The 19,892-nt window shown below is 28.4% G+C and overlaps 1 protein-coding gene across 1 annotated transcript in view; it reads right to left on the bottom strand.

Moving 5' to 3' along the window:
- LOC142328157 (uncharacterized) overlaps positions 1-19,436 on the bottom strand; it is a 32,839-nt gene extending 13,403 nt beyond the window's left edge. The window contains exons 1-5 of the mRNA XM_075371700.1: positions 19,306-19,436; positions 14,826-14,898; positions 10,317-10,507; positions 8,850-9,065; positions 1,201-2,449 (exon numbers count right to left, since the gene is read on the bottom strand). Of these exons, the coding sequence (XP_075227815.1) occupies positions 1,201-2,449; positions 8,850-9,065; positions 10,317-10,507; positions 14,826-14,841 (1,672 nt within the window). The 5' untranslated portion in view covers positions 14,842-14,898; positions 19,306-19,436. The remainder of the gene's footprint in view (positions 1-1,200; positions 2,450-8,849; positions 9,066-10,316; positions 10,508-14,825; positions 14,899-19,305) is intronic.
- Between the last annotated feature and the right edge of the window lie 456 nt (positions 19,437-19,892).

The following is a 19,892-nucleotide window of genomic DNA, read 5'->3' on the forward strand; positions in this document are numbered from 1 at the left end:
TATGGCGTAAGGCGTTTCTGACAAATAATTTCAACTGTAAAGAAATAACTTATCCTAAATAAGATGTATTTCAAATTTCATAAAAATCAGAGTAGAAATAATGTAGTAGAAATAACAAAGATGGACCACTGAATGTGAAAATAGGAGGAGAAAAGATTATGGAGGTAGAAGAATTTTGTTATTTGGGAAGTAGAATTACTAAAGATGGACGAAGCAGGAGTGATATAAAATGCCGAACAGCACAAGCGAAACGAGCCTTCAGTAAGAAATATAATTTGTTTACTTTTTCAAAAATTTAAATGTCAGGAAAAGATTTTTGAAAGTATATGTTTGGAGTGTCGCTTTATATGGAAGTGAAACTTGGACAATCGGAGTACCTGAGAAGAAAAGATTAGAAGCTTTTGAAATGTGGTGCTATAGGAGAATGTTAAAAATCAGATGGGTGTCAATAATGACTATCAATAATTAATTTATCTTGTCAAAGACAGCAATTTGCTAAGGTAAACTACTGATGTCGGTTGAACAAAGCAACCGCATCAAGGAACTCTCACTCACTGCCATGCTTCCATCACGAGGCTGTAAAGCCTCCAACGCAGGCGGGAACAATAACATATGTCAAATGGCCTTGAAATTCCTTGGTGCTATAATAAAAAGGCTGACAAATACCCTGACAACATTGTAATATAAATTTAAATACGGGCAGGGTCATGAATGTATAAATCTAGGACAGTCCAAATAATGGATCCACATTTATTCACCCTGAGGAGTCAAAAACTTAAGCTATCACTATAAATAAAATAATGATTGCAGTGTTTTGGGACCACAAGTTATTTATAAGACAGAACTCATGGAATTTAAATCTACAATAATATCAAAAGATTAGTGTTAAATCTTAAAAAGTTTTAGAACTAAGATCAAAACAAACTGTGAAGGAAGCTCACTAGATGATTTTTTTTTTCATAATATTAGCCTCGATCAAGAGGTTGCATAGCTGTACTTATTTGAATTAAGCAGATTTTCAGTCAACCCTTTTACATCACAAACTTAAACACACAGAATAACACACTTGTTATAGTCCATTGTAAATAGTAAAAACATGAAATTAAATAAACTACTAAAACAATTCAATATCTCATGCCTAATATTTAAATTACAATTAATTAAAAGTAAAATTTTAATTAAGGTAGAAAATATAAATACCTGAAGCATAAGTTCTTGACAATATTGAATTTGTGACACGTTTAGCAAACTCTTTAAATAAATCTCTATTTGGAATTTTTTTTGCTTCAAAATACGGAGTCAATTCTGCCACAACCATATTTGCTGTTCTTTTTCTACATATCGATAAATTTCCTTCAGTCAATTCAATATTATCACTCACACTTGTTTCATCATCATCATTATTATCAGAACCAAAAAATTTATTTAATCTTCCTTTCACTTTTATTTTTTTATTATCATTAAGAGATAAAAAAACTTTGGCAAAATTACAATAATAAGCAGTCATTTCGATGAACCACGATCCACGATGACCTCGGATAGAAGAATTAGGCAGAGATGGTCCAGACTGTTTTGTTTTTGCACATGAAGTAGAAGAATTTGATTCTTCATTAATTAGATTGCCAAATTCAGCAATTCGATCATCAAGAGAAGCAAAATTTTCTTGAGCAACTTCATTATTACTTTTGTTAATATTATTTTCAAAAAAAGCACAATCGGTAGCAATATTTGGTGGTGCAAACAAATCTGAACTATCATCTATATTATTTTCATAACTATTAAAATTAATATTATTATTATTAATAGTAGTATTAGTAATAGTTGAAGTTGTGGTAGTAATAATGGTAGAAGTAGTGGTGGTATTAGTACTACAATCATCAGTCAACATGTTAATTAAATCATAATTATCAATCTTTTGTTTTAACTTATTATTTACAAATACATTATTATTATTACTTGTACAATTATTTACATTACTAACAGAACTAGAAACACTATTTATTTTTCTTCTTTTTGATTCAGGAGCAAAGTCTTGTTCATGACCTGATACGTTACTTAAAACTTTACAAAATGGTTTCCTTGGCTGCGGTTGTACTTTAGCAACAGTTTCTTTTGAATGATGAATATTATCATTAAATGATTTTAACGAATTTGTTTTCATGTTAACAGGATTATTTTTTTCTATAAAATCACTACCTAATGACTGAAGTACATCTTTAGGGTCAGGTAATGGTAAATCTAACAACGAAACCGTTTTAAATGGTTTTTTATTTCTATTTAAATTTATCAAATTTGTACTACCAATTGTTTGCGATTCTACATTACATCTTTCAATTATTACTTTATCAGTTTGTATACATTTATCAGATGTAAATATATTTAGTTCACTAATTCTACTTAAATAATCAAATAATTTTGTTTCTTTTGTCTTGAGCTTTACCTCAGATATCTGAAACAGAAATATAAAGTTAACAACTAAACATTATTATACAATAAATAAATATACAGTAATGTAAAAAAAATAAGCAAATCAGCAGGGAGAATAGAAAAAAAATCTCAAAAAATGTTTTACTTGGCATACATAATATTCATTCAAACATAGATATACATTACATTGAACTGTAATAAAAATAAATAATCTTTACTAATTCAGAGAAAACTAATTTTAACCTATCTGTATCTCAATCCTAGGTTTGGAAGTTTGTATCTCCACTTATAGGAACAGTCTCCAAATAGGGTCACCACCACTACAAAATCACACAAATACGAAAGAATTCAAAGAGCCTTCCTACAATCTTAACATGGATCATCTAGCAAAAAATCACCAGGTCATCTAACAAATATCCACCAGATGCAAAATATCAAGGATAATGGAGAAGACATATTTAGTTTGACAGGTAATGTGAATGCCTTTCCAAAGAGTTCTGTGAGTCCAACCTACCTATCCTACAAGAGATCAAAGTAACTTAAAGAAATAGATTGAGACGTTAAACAAGTAATGTTTTTAGAAATCAGTTTAAGTACAGCACAGATTTAATTACCTCAAATACAAAAAATAGAAATAATATTTTATGTAAATATTAGACACAAAGACAAGTACCTTTTATTTAACAAACATCAAAGAAGTTACTTTTCACAACTATTTATATAAATACGGATATAAAGAAAAGACTGCAACAAATGCAGCATACTTAGTCATACAAACTCCTTGTAATGAAATTCAAAAAAATTAATTTACTAATTTTATTTACAATTGTTTTTTGATTAAAAGAAATTTTTTTCTTTTTGCTAAGTTTTCTAGGAAGCAGCCCATCATAAATATAAAATAAATAATTAGATTCATTTTTCTTAAATTTGTGAATTCATTTTTTGTCAATTATTCCCTCAGACCTTTTTGTCAACAATACATCTAATTCAATAAATTATAAATAAAAAAGAAATAATTTATAACTAATGTTTCATTTAATAACTTTTACATTTAATTAACAATTCTTATGATTGGAAAATTTTGTAATGTTCTACTTTAGTAAAAATTAAAAAAAAAAAAAGTTAATAAATGTAATTAATAATCTCAGTTTGTTGATATTCATCTAATAAACTGATTTCTATTAATTTTTAACTAATTCCATCAAGCTTATGCTATAAATATTTTGTTCTTGACCAGTAGCAAAATTAAAGTGACCAAACAATTTAGCAAGTAACCTAGTGCAAAAATAAGTTAAATTCCATTAACTTTGGACAGTTTACTTCAAACAAATTTTTTTTTTTTTAATTTGTAATAATATTTTTATACTTCACACATCTACAAATCAAGACTGGGAAAATAGACAAAAAAAAAACAAACACTTGAATAATTAAGAAAATGAAAACATTAATTACAAGAATATAAAATAATTTACACATACTTTAATTTACTTTATGATAATATGATTGAAAGATTTTCTAAAAGCTTCTTAACTTTAATTAACAATGATTCACCACTCCTATTACAACTAGATATTATATATATACAACTGATATCAGGGTAGATGATCAACAGTTCAACATTAGTGGAAATATACTAAATAGTTTCAAAGACCTTTAACAAAAAAAAAAAAAAAGTAAAAAACTAGAGGTTATAATTTAAACTGCTTTCAAACACATTCCACGAATGTAACAACTTTTTTTGTCAGGAAAAAATACATTAGTGTAAAATATTTAAAAATTAAGCCAATTATTCTAATTTTGTAACTTTTATAATTAATTTTATTACACTCTTAACAGCTGTTATTTTATTTATTTATTTTTATGCTAATCTCAATTATTTTTACATCAATAAATAAAATATTTATATATTATTAAATAGAGTAACTTCTGTTCTGTTAATTTTTATGACAGACTTTTTTAAGTACTTCAATATAAGTAAAATAACAATGTTTCGGACAAACTAATTTGTAATAATTTTACAAAAAGAGTTTCATTAATTTAAAAAAGTTTTTGACCAGCTGAGTTCTTCAGATACAGTAAGTGTAAAAACCAGATATTTTGTCACTCACTCACTTTTACTGATTTTTTTGTTTTTTTTTTTTACCTCCGGGACTACTGTTAGGTATTGCTTCAGAGTTTGAGATGAATGACAATTTTTGTAGCGTGTGAAAATGACATTGCCTGACTGGAATTTGAACCCTTTTACTGATATTAGCCAATAAAAAAAAACTGTCCAAATAAATTATAAGCAAATTATTATTTTTTTAATTTAAATTATTTTCTAATGATTTTGATATTTTTCTGATCAAACAACATGAAAAAAAGCTGGCAAAGTTATTCAACTCTAGCTACCAAGGGCCTCACCCTCAGCAGACTACTACTACTAAAGTGGAAAATTATTAAGCTGTTTATCATTAATAACTTTGTAGATTTGCTACAGCAGAGATCTACTAATTTCATTACATATTCTTACTTAAGTTGATTTTCTTTCAAAGAAGATAACTGATGTTGCTGGATGCACACAAGCAACAACTTTTTTTTAATGGAATCACAAACTTTCTATGAGAATAAGATTAAGGCTTTGTGGATGTCATTCTTTTTATATTGGTAAACACATTAGTTATGAATTGGCTGGAAATGATCACGAATTTAATATTTTTATTCAATTTCTGATCACTGATCAGCCAATTCATGTCTGATATTGTATGCTTCGACAAGTTTCTTGACAAATCAGAGGCAATAAATGTTAGAAAGAGGGCAAAAAAGAGTATACAAAATTAACTTAAAACAGAAGCGTAATTTCTCTTTAACAATGTTTAATCAATATGATATTTTTAAATCACTCCTTTTGGAAATTTCAATAAGAAACCTTTTTCTTTTCAATCTTACTTTTTATTTATAAAAATTCAATCTAACAACAAAACAAAGCTTTTTTAAGATATAAAGTTAAAGAAAGTATTCAAGGGAGCTTAGTAAAACAAAAAAATGTTTTAAGTGGTTGTGAAAATATATGGAGAGTTGTTCTTGAATAAGATCAGGAAGAAACATGGAAAACATTAACTATAAAAACATCAAGAAGGAACTAAAAGAAAAACAAGCAATCAAACTTTACAGAACCACAGAGAACACCTGACAGAAATAAAACATAAAGAGGTATTTATAATTAAAGAAATGTTATAATATAAAGTGAAACAAAAGAAAAACAAAAATGGTACTACTAAACATTATGATTGGGGTGGATTTAAGAGAGGTTTCAATAAAGGGCACCCATCCCCAAAACGATATTTTTACTTTTGGATGTTTATTATTTAAAAATTTTTGTAAAAAGGAAAATAAAATTGAATATACATTTTTAATTTTATACAAAACAATTTGTACTAAAAAAAAATTATATATTTTTTAAAAAATATTCTTTAAAAATCATCGTCTTTTTTACTCATATATAATCTTTTAGTGAAATCCCAATCCTTAACAATATTAATCTATCATTTACATAACATACTTCCTGCACCCATTTTGCTACTTTATTCCTCTAATTATTGTCACTCCATTTTTTAATTTCATTCTTTCACAATAAATATGGTACCTTTGCCACTCTTCAATTCACTCTGTTGTTCCCACCTCACTTCACTCAATCCCAATATATACATTTTATTTAACTTTGTTTCCAAAAGTCATACTGTTTTACACAAAAATATTCTATTTTAACATAGAAATTCAAATTACAGTAAAAGTAATTATAAAAAATGATATTGAAAAAGCAACCAAAGAATTGCATAACTGTTCCACAGTGCCTGTGAAAGATTTTTACTTCAAATATACAATGAGGTTTTCAAATATTAATGTCTTTGTTATTTAATATTTTGAATAAAATTTAAAAAAAAATCAGGACTTTCAGAAAAAAATTTGGATATGATCTGACCTAATGAAATTGTTATCTTGAAATGTATAGAGTATTAAAAGTAAAATGAGAAAAAAAAGTCGAATAGCACAGGTAAAACGAGCCTTCAGTCAGAAATATAATTTGTTTACAACAACAATTAATTTAAACGTCAGGTAAAAATTTTTGAAAGTATATGTTTGAAGCGTAGCTTTATAGGGCAGTGAAACTTGGACGATCGGAGTACCTGAGAAGAAAAGATTAGAAACTTTTGAAATGTGGTGCAATTTTGCTACAGGAGAATGTTAAAAATCAGATGGGTGGATAAAGTGACAAATGAAGAGGTGTTACGGCAAATCGATGAAGAAAAAATCATTTTGAAAAATACAGTCAAAAGAAGAGACAGGCTTATAGGCCAAATATTAAGGCATCCTGGAATATTCGCTTTAATACTGGAGGGACAGGTGAAGGAAAACATTGTGCAGGCAGACAACATTTGGAATATGTTAAATAAATTGTTAGGGATGTAGGATGTAAGGGTATACCGAAATGAAACGACTAGCATTAGATAGGGAATCTTGGGGAGCTGCATCAAACCAGTCAAATGACTGAAGACCAAAAAAAAGAGAAAAAAATCAAAATTCTTTAATTTAAAAACTTTTAGTAAAAAAAATTTGGATCCCATTTATTCCTTGTTTGACAACTTATTTCATATAGAATTTTTAATAACAGCCACAACTTGAAAAACAGATAAAGGATCACAAAAAATTAAAAAAACTTCCTTAGAAGTCAGCTTCCACAAGATTCCCTTTTTTTAAAAAGTTTCCATGACATTTACATTAATAGTAGATGCTATTGATTTTCAATCTTAAACATTAAGGTTTAAAAAATTTGATATTTTAAGTAAGGGTCTCATTCAGCCCGCTTGTTTTTCTAAAGCTTAAAAGTTTATTACAGTTATTATTTACTTTAATACTTCAGCCAATTTGGTGCAATATAATTCAGCAAAGTTAAAAAATGCAAGGTTTAAAAAAAAAACGGTTACTATCGCCCTTTTCTCTGATGAGATTGAAAATCAAGCCAAAACTAGAATATAATAGTCCAATTAATTTTTATTTCAATGGGTTTTTGAGAGATGAGGCAAAAAACTGTTTAAAATAATGTTGGATAAGCCCCACCTCTAAATTCATTTGACTTTAAAATTTTTTTTCTTACTAAAGCTCAATTTTCAATGTCCAAATTACAAAAAATCAAAAATTATTAATGGTAAAAAATACCCCCTCCCTTTTTTCAATTCTGTCCAAAATTGAATGCAATCAATGCCCACACATAGAAATCTTTTAAGTCATTCTCAAAGAATTTATATTGATCCAGTCTAAAACATTAATAAAAATACAGATCAACAAACATACTTACATAAATACATCTGGAAATTTGTATAATTTTTATTTTTGTTTCTTGGTTTAAGGGAATTTTGAAACATCAACATTTGCAAAAACCCAGATACCCAAAATTTTAGCCGATTTCTACTTTCCCTTTATAACTATGCTGCTGTAGCAGCAAGAGATCTGTAGGAAAGTAAAAATTCTGAAATTTATTATAATTTTACACAAGATATCAAATTACTGTTTTTACACATTTTCTCCCACATAATATTATATTATATATGAGTTCTAATAATAAGCTTTCCTACTGTATCTTTTCAGATCTTATTACATTATTAATATTTAAAAAAATCTTATTTTTTATTTTTTTTAATGATATAAATGTAACACTTACATTGCCTATAAGAACATTTCAGTAGAAGTAAAAATGTGAAATATCAATCAATTGTTGGTTTTCCAAAAAAAAAAATATTAAAGATAATACAAGATAACATTTTTTTTCTGTTGTTACCACCATTACAGCTGGCAAGATATTCTTTTTAAGTAAACAATGGCAATATGTGAGTAAAGCATAGATCTCAGGGACATGTAATAAATTATCCTGTTTCCAGATTAATATGGAACACAAGAGACAAATGGCATAGATAGATGGGTACAAAGCCCAAGAGTTACCTTCTACACTACAAAGATCACAAACACAGAATGACAGGGTCTTATACTACACTGTGGTAAATTCAACCAAGATTGTTGCAGTCAACAGATTAAGTAAAATACTGGTTTAAAATTAAAATAAAGCAAAACTATTCTCCTCATATAATGTGAATGTAACTTTTATTAAATTGCTTCCTAATTATCAGTAACTGTCATAATCTGGTTAATAGTTTTCAATCTAAATCATTCGTAAATAAACTTAAAAATATTATTTTTTTAACATTTTAATTACTGTAATTCAAAATAATATAAACTGTAATTGAGTAAATAGTTATCCAACGGTACTGCATACATTTTTATTAATTAGAAGTTCAAGTACAGATAATTGTAATCCTGTGATTAGGCAGTTTTCAGATAATTGCTGATAAAGTGTTAATGTAATTTGAATCTAGTAAAACATTACTTACCAAATGAACCATTGCTTTCTGGTACAAACTTGCTATCATACATGATCGTAAAGCCTTCTGCTCAAGAAATTTTACACACTTCTCAGTATCAATATCAGAAAGATACTTTAATTCTTCCTTTTCAATTGAAACATTACAATTTATGTAGTTTTCATACCACACTTGGTAATTCTGTTTTAAGACTAGCCTTAAATGCTTTAAATAGGATTCTCTTACCTACAAACAAAAGGTTGATACAAAATACATTCATAAATCCATTAACTTAAAAATGTGCAAATTAAATCAAAAGACCATGTATATTAAAAGTTGTAAATAATATGAAGGTAAAGGTTTTTTCATTAATATGAATACCAGGTGTTAATGATCTAATGAACACACTGAACTAATTTTGGCAAACAATATGGTAAACAATCTAACAGTCCTTAAACAGACCATTTTGTTTAAACTTTACGAGCTATAAGGGACTGCTTTCACTAAACTGTAACATTTAAGGCTAAGATTCCAACAATAAAGTCTTATTGTTAAAAAATAACATTCACCTAACTGTCAATAAAATGAATTCATCTTATTGAATTGGTCCATGAATAAGATAAGTCAGCTTAGAGCTAACAATCAAACAGAGTGATGTGATGCAAAGCAGCATTGAAATATATAGATAATGAAATAACAAAACACACAAGTACAACATCTTATTCATGTTATCCATGGTCCAAAGTTGATCACAGTTTCTTTTAATACCAAAATATGTATTATTAAACAAAAGGACAAGATTAAGTGCTTGAAGTATGTGATCAGTGTGACACGACACATGTGGGGAGTACCATAATCTTTTCATGTATTGAATGGACACCATGACAGGCTCTTTAAAAATATAAGGATATCACTGACGATATTCAATTATAAATTAGAGAAAATTAAAGATGACATCAAGAATAAACACAAAAAAAATTGAGAAAGTTTTGTTGCATAACCTCTACAATAAGTTGTTCAATGTTTATATTTTGCTATCTTGATGCTCCTAAAAACCAAATCGGCATGCACTCTGCTCCGTGGCACACCATTTTGTGTACTTCAACCAAAGCTTAAATACATATTTGTTTCAAGCACTACTTCATTTGCTGTGTATTTTAGTATTTACTGTATCAGATCAAACATTATTAAATTTCAATTACTGAAAAGGAGTAAGATGAATAGCAAGATCAATTTCATTCACCCAATAAGATGTCAAGTCATTTACTATCAGTCCAAGGTTACTTCAGTAGAAATAAATACATTTTAAATTAACTCAAGTTTTATTGAATTTCAAGGTACAGATATTAAAAACTTAAAAAATCAAAATTATACATATTTTCATTAGATGGGTATTTTTTCAACATACTAAGTAAAAAAACATGGCTGAAAGGAAAGCAGCAATTCTCTGTAGAATATATCAAATTAACAAATTTAAAAAAAACATTTGTGGCTTACCAAAGAAGTTAACGTTTTTCCATCAGTTATATCTTCTTCAGAATCACTTTGAAATACAACTTCTTTAAACGATTTCAAATCATCATACAATGACATCTGATTATCATCACCCAGTATTGTTGAATCAATCAAATCAGACAACATCTTTTTTCCTTTATCATTAGAGTTAGAAGATGATATGAACATGTTACCTGTATTCATAATATAAATAAATTAATCATTAAAAACCCCTAAAACAAACAAACACACACGCGCGCGCACGCGCAGAGAGAGAGAGAATGAGGGGAGCACATGCCCATTGAAAATAACTCATAATTTTAAAACATCAGTGCTACACAAAATTTTCTGTCATTCACAAATATTAGTTTTTATACCAATATTTTTAAATAGAAGTAATAAAAATTCTTGTAGTCTAACAACTTATAATGAATAAAGCTTTTATTTTATTATCTGAAATAAAAATAATAATTTAATTAATGTAACATAAATACAATGAGGAGACAGAATGACACACTGTAGCACAAATGAATATTCTGATCAGTACATAATAATACATTATATCAATCGATAAAGGGTGTTGATATATCTCAATGATTTTTATTTAATCTTTACTTGGATGGATTAAGGGAAACTGGTAAAACCTTAATCAGAACAATAAAACCTTAAATACATAATTAATTATAAAATTAGTGTGATTAAGGTCTATATTATTTCAAAAATAAGCACATGAAATACCCTTAAAGTAAATACACGAAGGTATAAAATATGTAGTTAAATACAAAAAAATAAAATACAAGTCAATTCATAATTTAGAAGCTGCTAATAAAAATTACTTGATTAAAATCTACATACACGTTGAATGGGATGCAGAAAATAAATGTTTTTTTTTTTTTAATTTTTGAATAGTATTTTTTAAAAATTAATTATCAAAGTAACACTGTATTAAAAAAAATTGTTTTAATTAAATCAATTGATGGAGACATTTCTTAAAAATGGTTCAGTAATTAAAGATTTAAATTTTAGTATAAAAAGGCTCTAAGTCAAAGTATTTTGTTGAGTTACATAAAAAAACGTTCTGTACTCTGATTACACCGAGGTGGATATCTCATTTTTTTTTTTTTAAGTAAGTAACATTTCTTTTTAACATAGATTGCACATTTATAAATAAAAACATATATAATTTTCCTGCAGTTAAGAAATCCTGACTTCATAGGGTAGTAGATTTGGTTTGGCACCATTACACTGCATGACCAGAAGAAAAAACATGAACTTTGATAACACATTGAGACCTTGGATTTTATTAACCAAAGAGCACGGGCCCAAATCACATATTTATTTTGTGTAGAGAATTTATTCAAATTAAGTATTTAGAATTTTAGTTTAGTCAGCATTTAAGAACAAGTTTAGAAACAAACACAACTGTGGACTAGTTCCTATACTAGGTTAACTGATACAAGTGAAGTAATAGTGCTACTGAAAATTTTTAACATGAAAAAACATTCATGGATAAAGATAATAAATAAAATAAATCTTATTTGAGTACATTGAGCAGATATGCTTCATAACCCAAGGTGTTCAGCGCAGTGTCATGATAGAGCATTGCAATTAATTGAAGCTTGCAAATGATTTCAAATAAAGACACATCAACAATAAAGATGTAGATCACATTCATAAAAACAACATTACCAACCAATATACCAAATCAAAACTGAAAACACCATTAAGCAAATCTAAATGCACATGAATGCTTCTTAAAACAAAATATCCTGACTCTACTACTTTTTAATCAATCCAAATAATAAAGCTAATGTTCTCATAAGCCCAGTAATAAATTACCAAGATGTTCTAGCCTAATGATGTGCAGAACGTATGGAAGAGGACATTAGAAATTACATAAACATAAATAATAATAATATATATAATTTGAAGTTGGGGAAAAAGTTTCTTTTTATTCTCCTGGTAGATGGCTTTAGGATCGCATAACTCTGGTACTGGTAATCAAATCTGGCAACACTTGAGTGCTTTTCAAAGTAGACATCACTGAGTATTTTTTGAAAGGTAATAATATTTATTTAAAAGTTATTCCCCCACTAAAATGAGTAAAAATAAGGAAGAAATATGATACATTTTGAATTCTATTACAAAAAAGGAAAGAATGCAACTCAGGCTGCTAAAAAAATTATGATGTTTATGGACATAATTCAGCATCGATACATGTGGTACAAATGTTTTCAATCTGAAAATTTTGATGTCAATGATGCACCTTGCTCTGGTCAGTCATGAATGAAAAAGTCTATGAAATCATGGAAAAAATTGAGCAAGACTGGAAAATTAGAATATATAATACTAATAGCAAAGTAAATAATGACTACAGAACAGTTTTAAACAGTTTGAAGAAGACAAAATTCATTGTTTGGATGCCAAATGATTTAAAATTAAAAATTTAATGGATCAAATTTCCATGTGCGAATTGCTGCTAAAATGGAACAAAATCAAAACAATTTGAAACAGCTCATTACAATCAATGAAAAATGATCTGGACAGAAAATTTGTTCTATAAATTACTGTTGAACATGACAATGTACAGAAAAAAAATCATGATAAAAGTAAGATGAAGCTTTGCAAACAGTGGCAAATTAACACTAAGAAAATTGATTTTGTGTGTGTTTGTGATTGGAAAGGAATTGTTCACAATGAGCTGCCCTGTTAAACAATGATTCTAACCTGTCAACAACTGGAAAGATTATGTGAAGCAATCAAGATAATGTGATGAGTATTGATCAATATGAAAGATATCTTCTTTCACCATGACAATGCCAGACCCATATATTTTTGGTAACCTGTTGGAAATTGAAAGAGCTTGGCAGGGAAGTTTTAATGCATTTACTGTATAGTCCGGTCCTTGCAATATCAGACATCATTTGTTTTGGTCTCTACAGAACACTCTTGAAAGTATAAAGTTGGCTTTAAAAGAGGCCTGTGAAAATCACATCATTTTTTTTGTCCAGAAAACATAAATGCTACAGAAAAAACTTTCTGTAAGTTTCCAATGCCACCAAGTATGCATATAAAATAATGCATAGCCTCAGAAATGATGAAACCATCTTGTCATACCAAGGTAACACAATATAATGTGAATAACTATTACAAGGGTGAATATCAAATTTAAACGGTAATTTTGCTATTCTATGCAGCAAGCGGTTCCAAGCTGGATGACGGAGAGGGGCGTTAATGTTCAGTGTGTTAAAGAGGGGGAACCAGCTTGTTTAACTCCTCCGAACAGAGAAGTAGATCATGCAGAAGACAAGATAAAGATATGATAAAGGTATGAATTGTGTATATTATTAATCAATAAATTTATAAAAAGCATTATCGCATATTTGCGGTACAGGGCGAATCATTTGATTCACCCTCGTATTAATGAACATAAAAATACTCCACAAATTAAACATTTGAGCAAAACTTTATGAAAAATACAAATAAATTTTCTTGCCTTACCATTTCAAACACAACCCAAAATACACATTTTCAAAATACAGAAACCAAACCATGGCACACATTTTCATTTACTGTTAATAAAAATGAGTCATATCCGACTCATATAAATAATTTTACTTAAAAAGCATGATCCACAGAATATTGAACAGATCCTGTCATCTTAAGGCTATATAGAAGAACTGAACACTATAAACTATCCATTTTTCATAATTATTATTTTTTATGGTCAGTCAGATACAGCTTCAAAGAAATATGCAATCACACTTAAATGTCTTCCATACAAATATAGGACTTTCAAATGTCCAAATTGGCCAATATTTTAAAATCGACATTAGCCAACCGCTTCACAAATGCAAATAAAAAAAAATTCATTAAAATGAATAACAATGTTGATATTTTTCCTACAAACACATTAAAAAGGGACCATATCTTAACAGACTAGCATTACACAAATTTTTTTTTATGGTATTGCCACATAAGCTTGAAGCTTGTGCATGGGATATGGAAATGTGTATAAAAAATGCTGTGCCTGACTGGGATTCGAACCCAGGACCTCCAGATTAAAGGCCAAGATGTTACTACTTGTGCCATGGAGGCCAGTGCGAATGGTATTATCATCATAATGAGTGTTGTGTTTCAACAACAATGAAGTAAATAACAGACATAATTAAAATCCAACAAACTTTTCGACCATATTCCAAATACGTGACAGCTTAACTCGCAACAACTGCCAGTAATAACACCAGCTGATGCCAAGGTAAGAAAGAGATCACCAGTCATTGAAAATGCTCATAAAAGCAACTGAAAGTATTATGGTTACATCTAGATTAGCACTCACACTAACACCTTCATTATTCATAAAATAAGAAACAGTTAAATATTTTATTCATGAAGACACAAAGAAAAGTAGACAGGCATCCGTTAAAATAATACTGCTTCACCACCACCACATGGCAATTATCATATACTACTTGCATTAGTTAAGTTGAATTTAATGAATTAATTAATTACCTGCAGTTAGACACATAGAAGTTCAAGTTCCTGCAGATGGATTCAGATCAATCTAAAATGTATACTTAAGAATCTGAAAAATGTAATAAGTTACAATGTAAGAATCCAACTATTAGTTTACAGCCACTATCATGATGTATATTAATGATCCAATAATAATTTTATTATTACAGCAGAGTGTGGATGAAAAAATATTTCTTCCAATATGTTGTCAAAGTGCCACATTTTAATGCCATCAACCAAAATAGTGTCTGTACATAAACTTTTGGTTATGAATCAACAGGGGAACACTTCAGTGTATTTTTTTTATAAATTTTAAAAAAGAGCTCCTGGTTTGAACTCGCAATCTCTACAACTAGAAACCAAATATTTAACTGAGGCTTTTTCTGCATCAACATAAAATCGACTAGTATTTTAAATGATTAATTACAGGGATTGAAGTTTAATGCACATTAAACAATCAATTCATATAATAGGTTTACTTTCATAATTTATTTTTTGATATCAATTTTTCATTATGTACATTAACTGACACAGCTTTTAATTTACAATAAATCTAATACATTTAGCTCTATCTGGTATAAGCTAGCATTACAGCAACATTTAATGTAGTACTGATTAAATATCTTAAAGTGAACTTTTCTAAATTAAAATTTAGAATGTACCATCTACTGAGGATATAATGCCAAATAAACCTGATGAAATTGTTGTAGTGGTAGACAACAAAAATAAATTTACGAAATGGAAAAATAGTGACAGAAATGTGCTTTCACAGCAGTGGATATTTAATGGAACCTGACAACAGACAAAACAGTCCTTCTTGCAAATTATCCTCAACAGTTCTCTTATATAATAACAGTTACTTATATAATAGTTACAGTGAACTGTAACTGTGAATTTGATTCACAATGAACACATTGTATTACCACAATTAAATCAGATGGGTTTCAATATATCAAAGTCAACATGAACATAAACTAACTTTGTGAATAACCTAGTACAGTCAGACACGCAAAAAATTAAAAGGTTATGAGGAAAAATCACACTACTTCACATAAGAAAAAAATAAGCTATCTTAAAATAAAACATCAAAATGAGTTCAATACATAATAAATTCTGAAAGTGCTTCTTTCTGAATATGCATAATAAAATTTATTCTGGAATTTGTGTTTATGTTATGTGCCATAACCATAATGGATGTAGGTAGCATAGCATTTGGTCATTTACTGATATCTCAATATCAGTCACTTCTGAAATTGGCATAGCCTTTCTCAAGATTACTAAGGTAAGTGAGAAGTGAATGGTTTCCCACTAGCTTCTTAACTGACCTAAACATATTGCTACAGATTGGTAAACAAAGCCAATCAAATTCAGCTACACAAGTGATGTGTTTATTTCATTACCAAAGAAACTGACAGTTTAATGAATATCATTAGTCAAGAGAAAAACAAAATTTTAGCCCAGTAGTTCACGAGTTCTGGAGTTACAGAAATTTAAAAAGTAATAATTATTTCTATTCCTGAGAAGTGTCTCAGGATCTGTTTACCAAATTTAACATATTCAAACACTATGAATATAACTTTTTTTTTAAATCTGGAAGGAATTTTTGTAGTTGATTAAATAAACTAAAAAGTGAAGATTCAGTTTTGGTGTATTAGTTTGAGGGAATAACAGACAGCAGTCAAGCTCAAACATTTCATATTCAACAAATAATAGTGAGAATTCTGATTCTACATTTTTTTTTTAAATTTATTTATATATTATTAGCAACAGTAATTGTTTCCCTCATAAAATGAACTTTATAATAATAAGAATAGGAATAAATAACCAAAATAAATTAATACATAATTATAAAAAAAAACTATTTTTAAATAACTAACATTATAAAATAAATTTTATTAGATGACTATAATGAAACCTCATGTTTGCTGTGCAAATTGGTAATACTTCATCTGTCAACAGAAAATTCTAACCTGAATAATAACCACAATATACCTGAATAATTACCATGTTATCTATATTTCACACACGATCATGAGAAACCAGTTATTATAGGTATGTCCATAAAATAATGATGGTGTTTAAAAGAGTCATACTTTTGGAACACAGTAAGAAGTCACAAGAAGTACAAGTCAAAATAATGAGACCCTACAAGAATCTTACTTGTTCAGGAGATTTTGATGTACAAGTTACCCTACAGACAAGAGGATATTCATCCTCTTGCCCACACAACAGAGAACCTACTGGGTGTTAGATGAAACAGCTTCAGTTATCAGTTCTTTTAACAGTGCAACTCTCTTATTTGAACAGATAATACTTGTGTCTTTACACAACCCTGACATTTACAAATTCTAAGGGATAAGATCTGGAAACCATGAATGCCAGGTTCTATATATTTCTGTTCAATCTACTGCTGAAGAAATGTTTCATTTAGTTAACTCCACTGAATGTGATAAAACGTGGAAGAGCTATATCCAACTACAAATGGAGTACTCCAAATTTCAGGCATCACATTCCCTTCAACAAATTGCATAACATACATTAACTTTTGAGCAATCACACTAATGTTCCATAACATTGATGGTTCAGTATCCCACATTTAAACATTATGCCGATGTAATCATCCTGAGATGTGAAACACTGTTTCATCACTGAAAAAAACTAACTAAAAAACTTTCCATTATGCTCTAATCTATCCAGAATGCTGTAATGAATTCTAACCATTTAATTTTGTCCTGAATAAATTTTACATAACTTCTGAATTTTGTAACCAGTAAAGCACGGTTATTTATTTTAAACATGAATTGTTTCTGGAACACTCAAATCTACAGAAAACTTCTGGCACTGACTTTTTTCAGACTATGCAAAAAGCATGTTTTGACAGCTTGATACTGCATTGTCAGACACTAATAGTCATCCTGGATGTGACTGCTTTAATAAGCTGTTCATACTCAGTCATTTATTCCATCAATGAATGTTATTTTCACATGGTGGTTCTTCATTGAACACATTCATGCCTAACAAATGTAGCTTATTCAAACTTAACAAGCTACAAAACATACTGAACCTTCCTCTATATCATAATCATGATGACTAATGAGCTCAAAGTGGCTAATGATCTTAGTAGTTGAACTAGAACTTGTTTACAAATTTAAAAACTGAACAGTTTTTCATTCTGACATATACTTCATTTCTACATCAAGCTTTGTTCCAAAACTATGGCTATTTGAAACTTCAATGTTATTTTATAGAAGAAAGGATATTAATTATATTTCCTACAATGCAGGGCTCTGCTGACTGCAGTGGAATGGTATCATCTTTATCTTTCATCCACTACTAAGTTCTAAGTCAAGCTTGTAATTTATTATGTGCTAAAAAAATTCACCTCCAATCATATAAAAAAAAAGTAGCAGAGTGACTGTGTTTGGGTATTAGCCTCCTGAAACTGATATAATTGAAAAAACTACAATAATTGATGTAAAACAAATTATGAAACACTTTCTAACTGTACAATAATGCCTGTCAGCATCACTGTTTGCACCACAACAGAACATTGTTGATCTTCACATGGGTAGTTCTGAACATCTTTTGCACTGCCGAAACCTTAATAAGTTTTTGATGAAACATCTGGTAAGTAAAAACCTTTCACGATCTGATGGCAGTCCAAAGTGAAGCAATGTAGTTAACAGGGAAGTGGGAGACATTATACCTCAAGGAATAAAATACTTTATTCCAAGCTCCTCAAATATATTGAAGTTTATCATTGCTATGATTAAAATAAAGATATATTCTAAAGGAAATAAAATTAAAGACCAAAAGAAAATGCTTTTAAATACTTTGTAGACTTCATATCCCTATCTACATTCCAAAACCCTTAAAAGTTCAGATTTCTATTGCACGTTATCCATCCCACTTTTACTTATATTTTGTTGAAATAAACAATCTAAACTGATAATTTTCAGTGTTTAGTAAAAAGAGGTAACTTCTTATTCATTAGATGAAACACTCAAACTGCAACTAAAGTAATTTTTTTTAGTATCAAAGTTGCCATGTATTTCCCAGAAGCAAACTGCATCATGACCAAAAAATTGAACATCTGTCACTGACACAAAATATAAAACAGGCACAACTGATAAAGGAATATTATTTAACTTATTTCATTATAAAAATGTTAACTTATTCTTATTCATATTAAACCATTAATATAAACTTCGCAATCATTGAAAAAATATGTCTTGCTGATAGTTAAAACAGAAAACACTTGTTCTTACATAATATTAAATCAATGAATTTTAACCAACTGTAAACATCAAACATTGTGAATAATTATTACACCACCTAAATAAAACAGATATATATTTTAAAATACGTTACTAAAATTTGATTTTAAACACAATGATTATAACCGTAAGATTTATCATGAAATGCAATAAGAAGCGTTACTGTTTACTATGATTTGGTTAAAGAATACCTAACTTACATAGTAATATAAAATGTTACAATCAACAAGTTTATACAGTAAACATAATGCCAATCATTCAAACTGCAGATTAAATCTACAATTTTAAAACAAAAGACCCGCTACAAATTCAACATTAGATAAAACATAACCTTCACTTCCAAATAAAACACAAAACTAAGCGCCTAGATAGATCAAATTAAACAATGTTGCCATTATGACTAGTATTCAAGATAAAAACAAACTACGATTTCAAAAAGTAATTTCCGAAGTATAAACATTTATTTCTAATGAGAAACTGTTTGCGTTATAGATACTAAAAGAACAAATCTAAGTATTACTTTTTTTTGTAAACAGTATATTTTGTAGCTGATAACTACAAAAAATCTACTATTTTTTTAACTTTAAACTGTAACTTCATTTTCCAATAATTTTTGTGTATTATCTCTAGAAAATAAACCACTGTAGAACAAAAAACTCTCAGTTTTTGACTTTAAGTTATTACGCTATCAACTTATTAACTATAACTAAGTAACTCTTACGTGGTAGCCCTGTATGCAATTGTCTAGGCAGTTGCAGGCTTGTATTATTGGCGGTACTCATTTTTG

The sequence above is a fragment of the Lycorma delicatula genome, chromosome 7 (assembly GCF_047948215.1).
Source record: "Lycorma delicatula isolate Av1 chromosome 7, ASM4794821v1, whole genome shotgun sequence".
Lineage (NCBI taxonomy): Eukaryota > Metazoa > Arthropoda > Insecta > Hemiptera > Fulgoridae > Lycorma > Lycorma delicatula.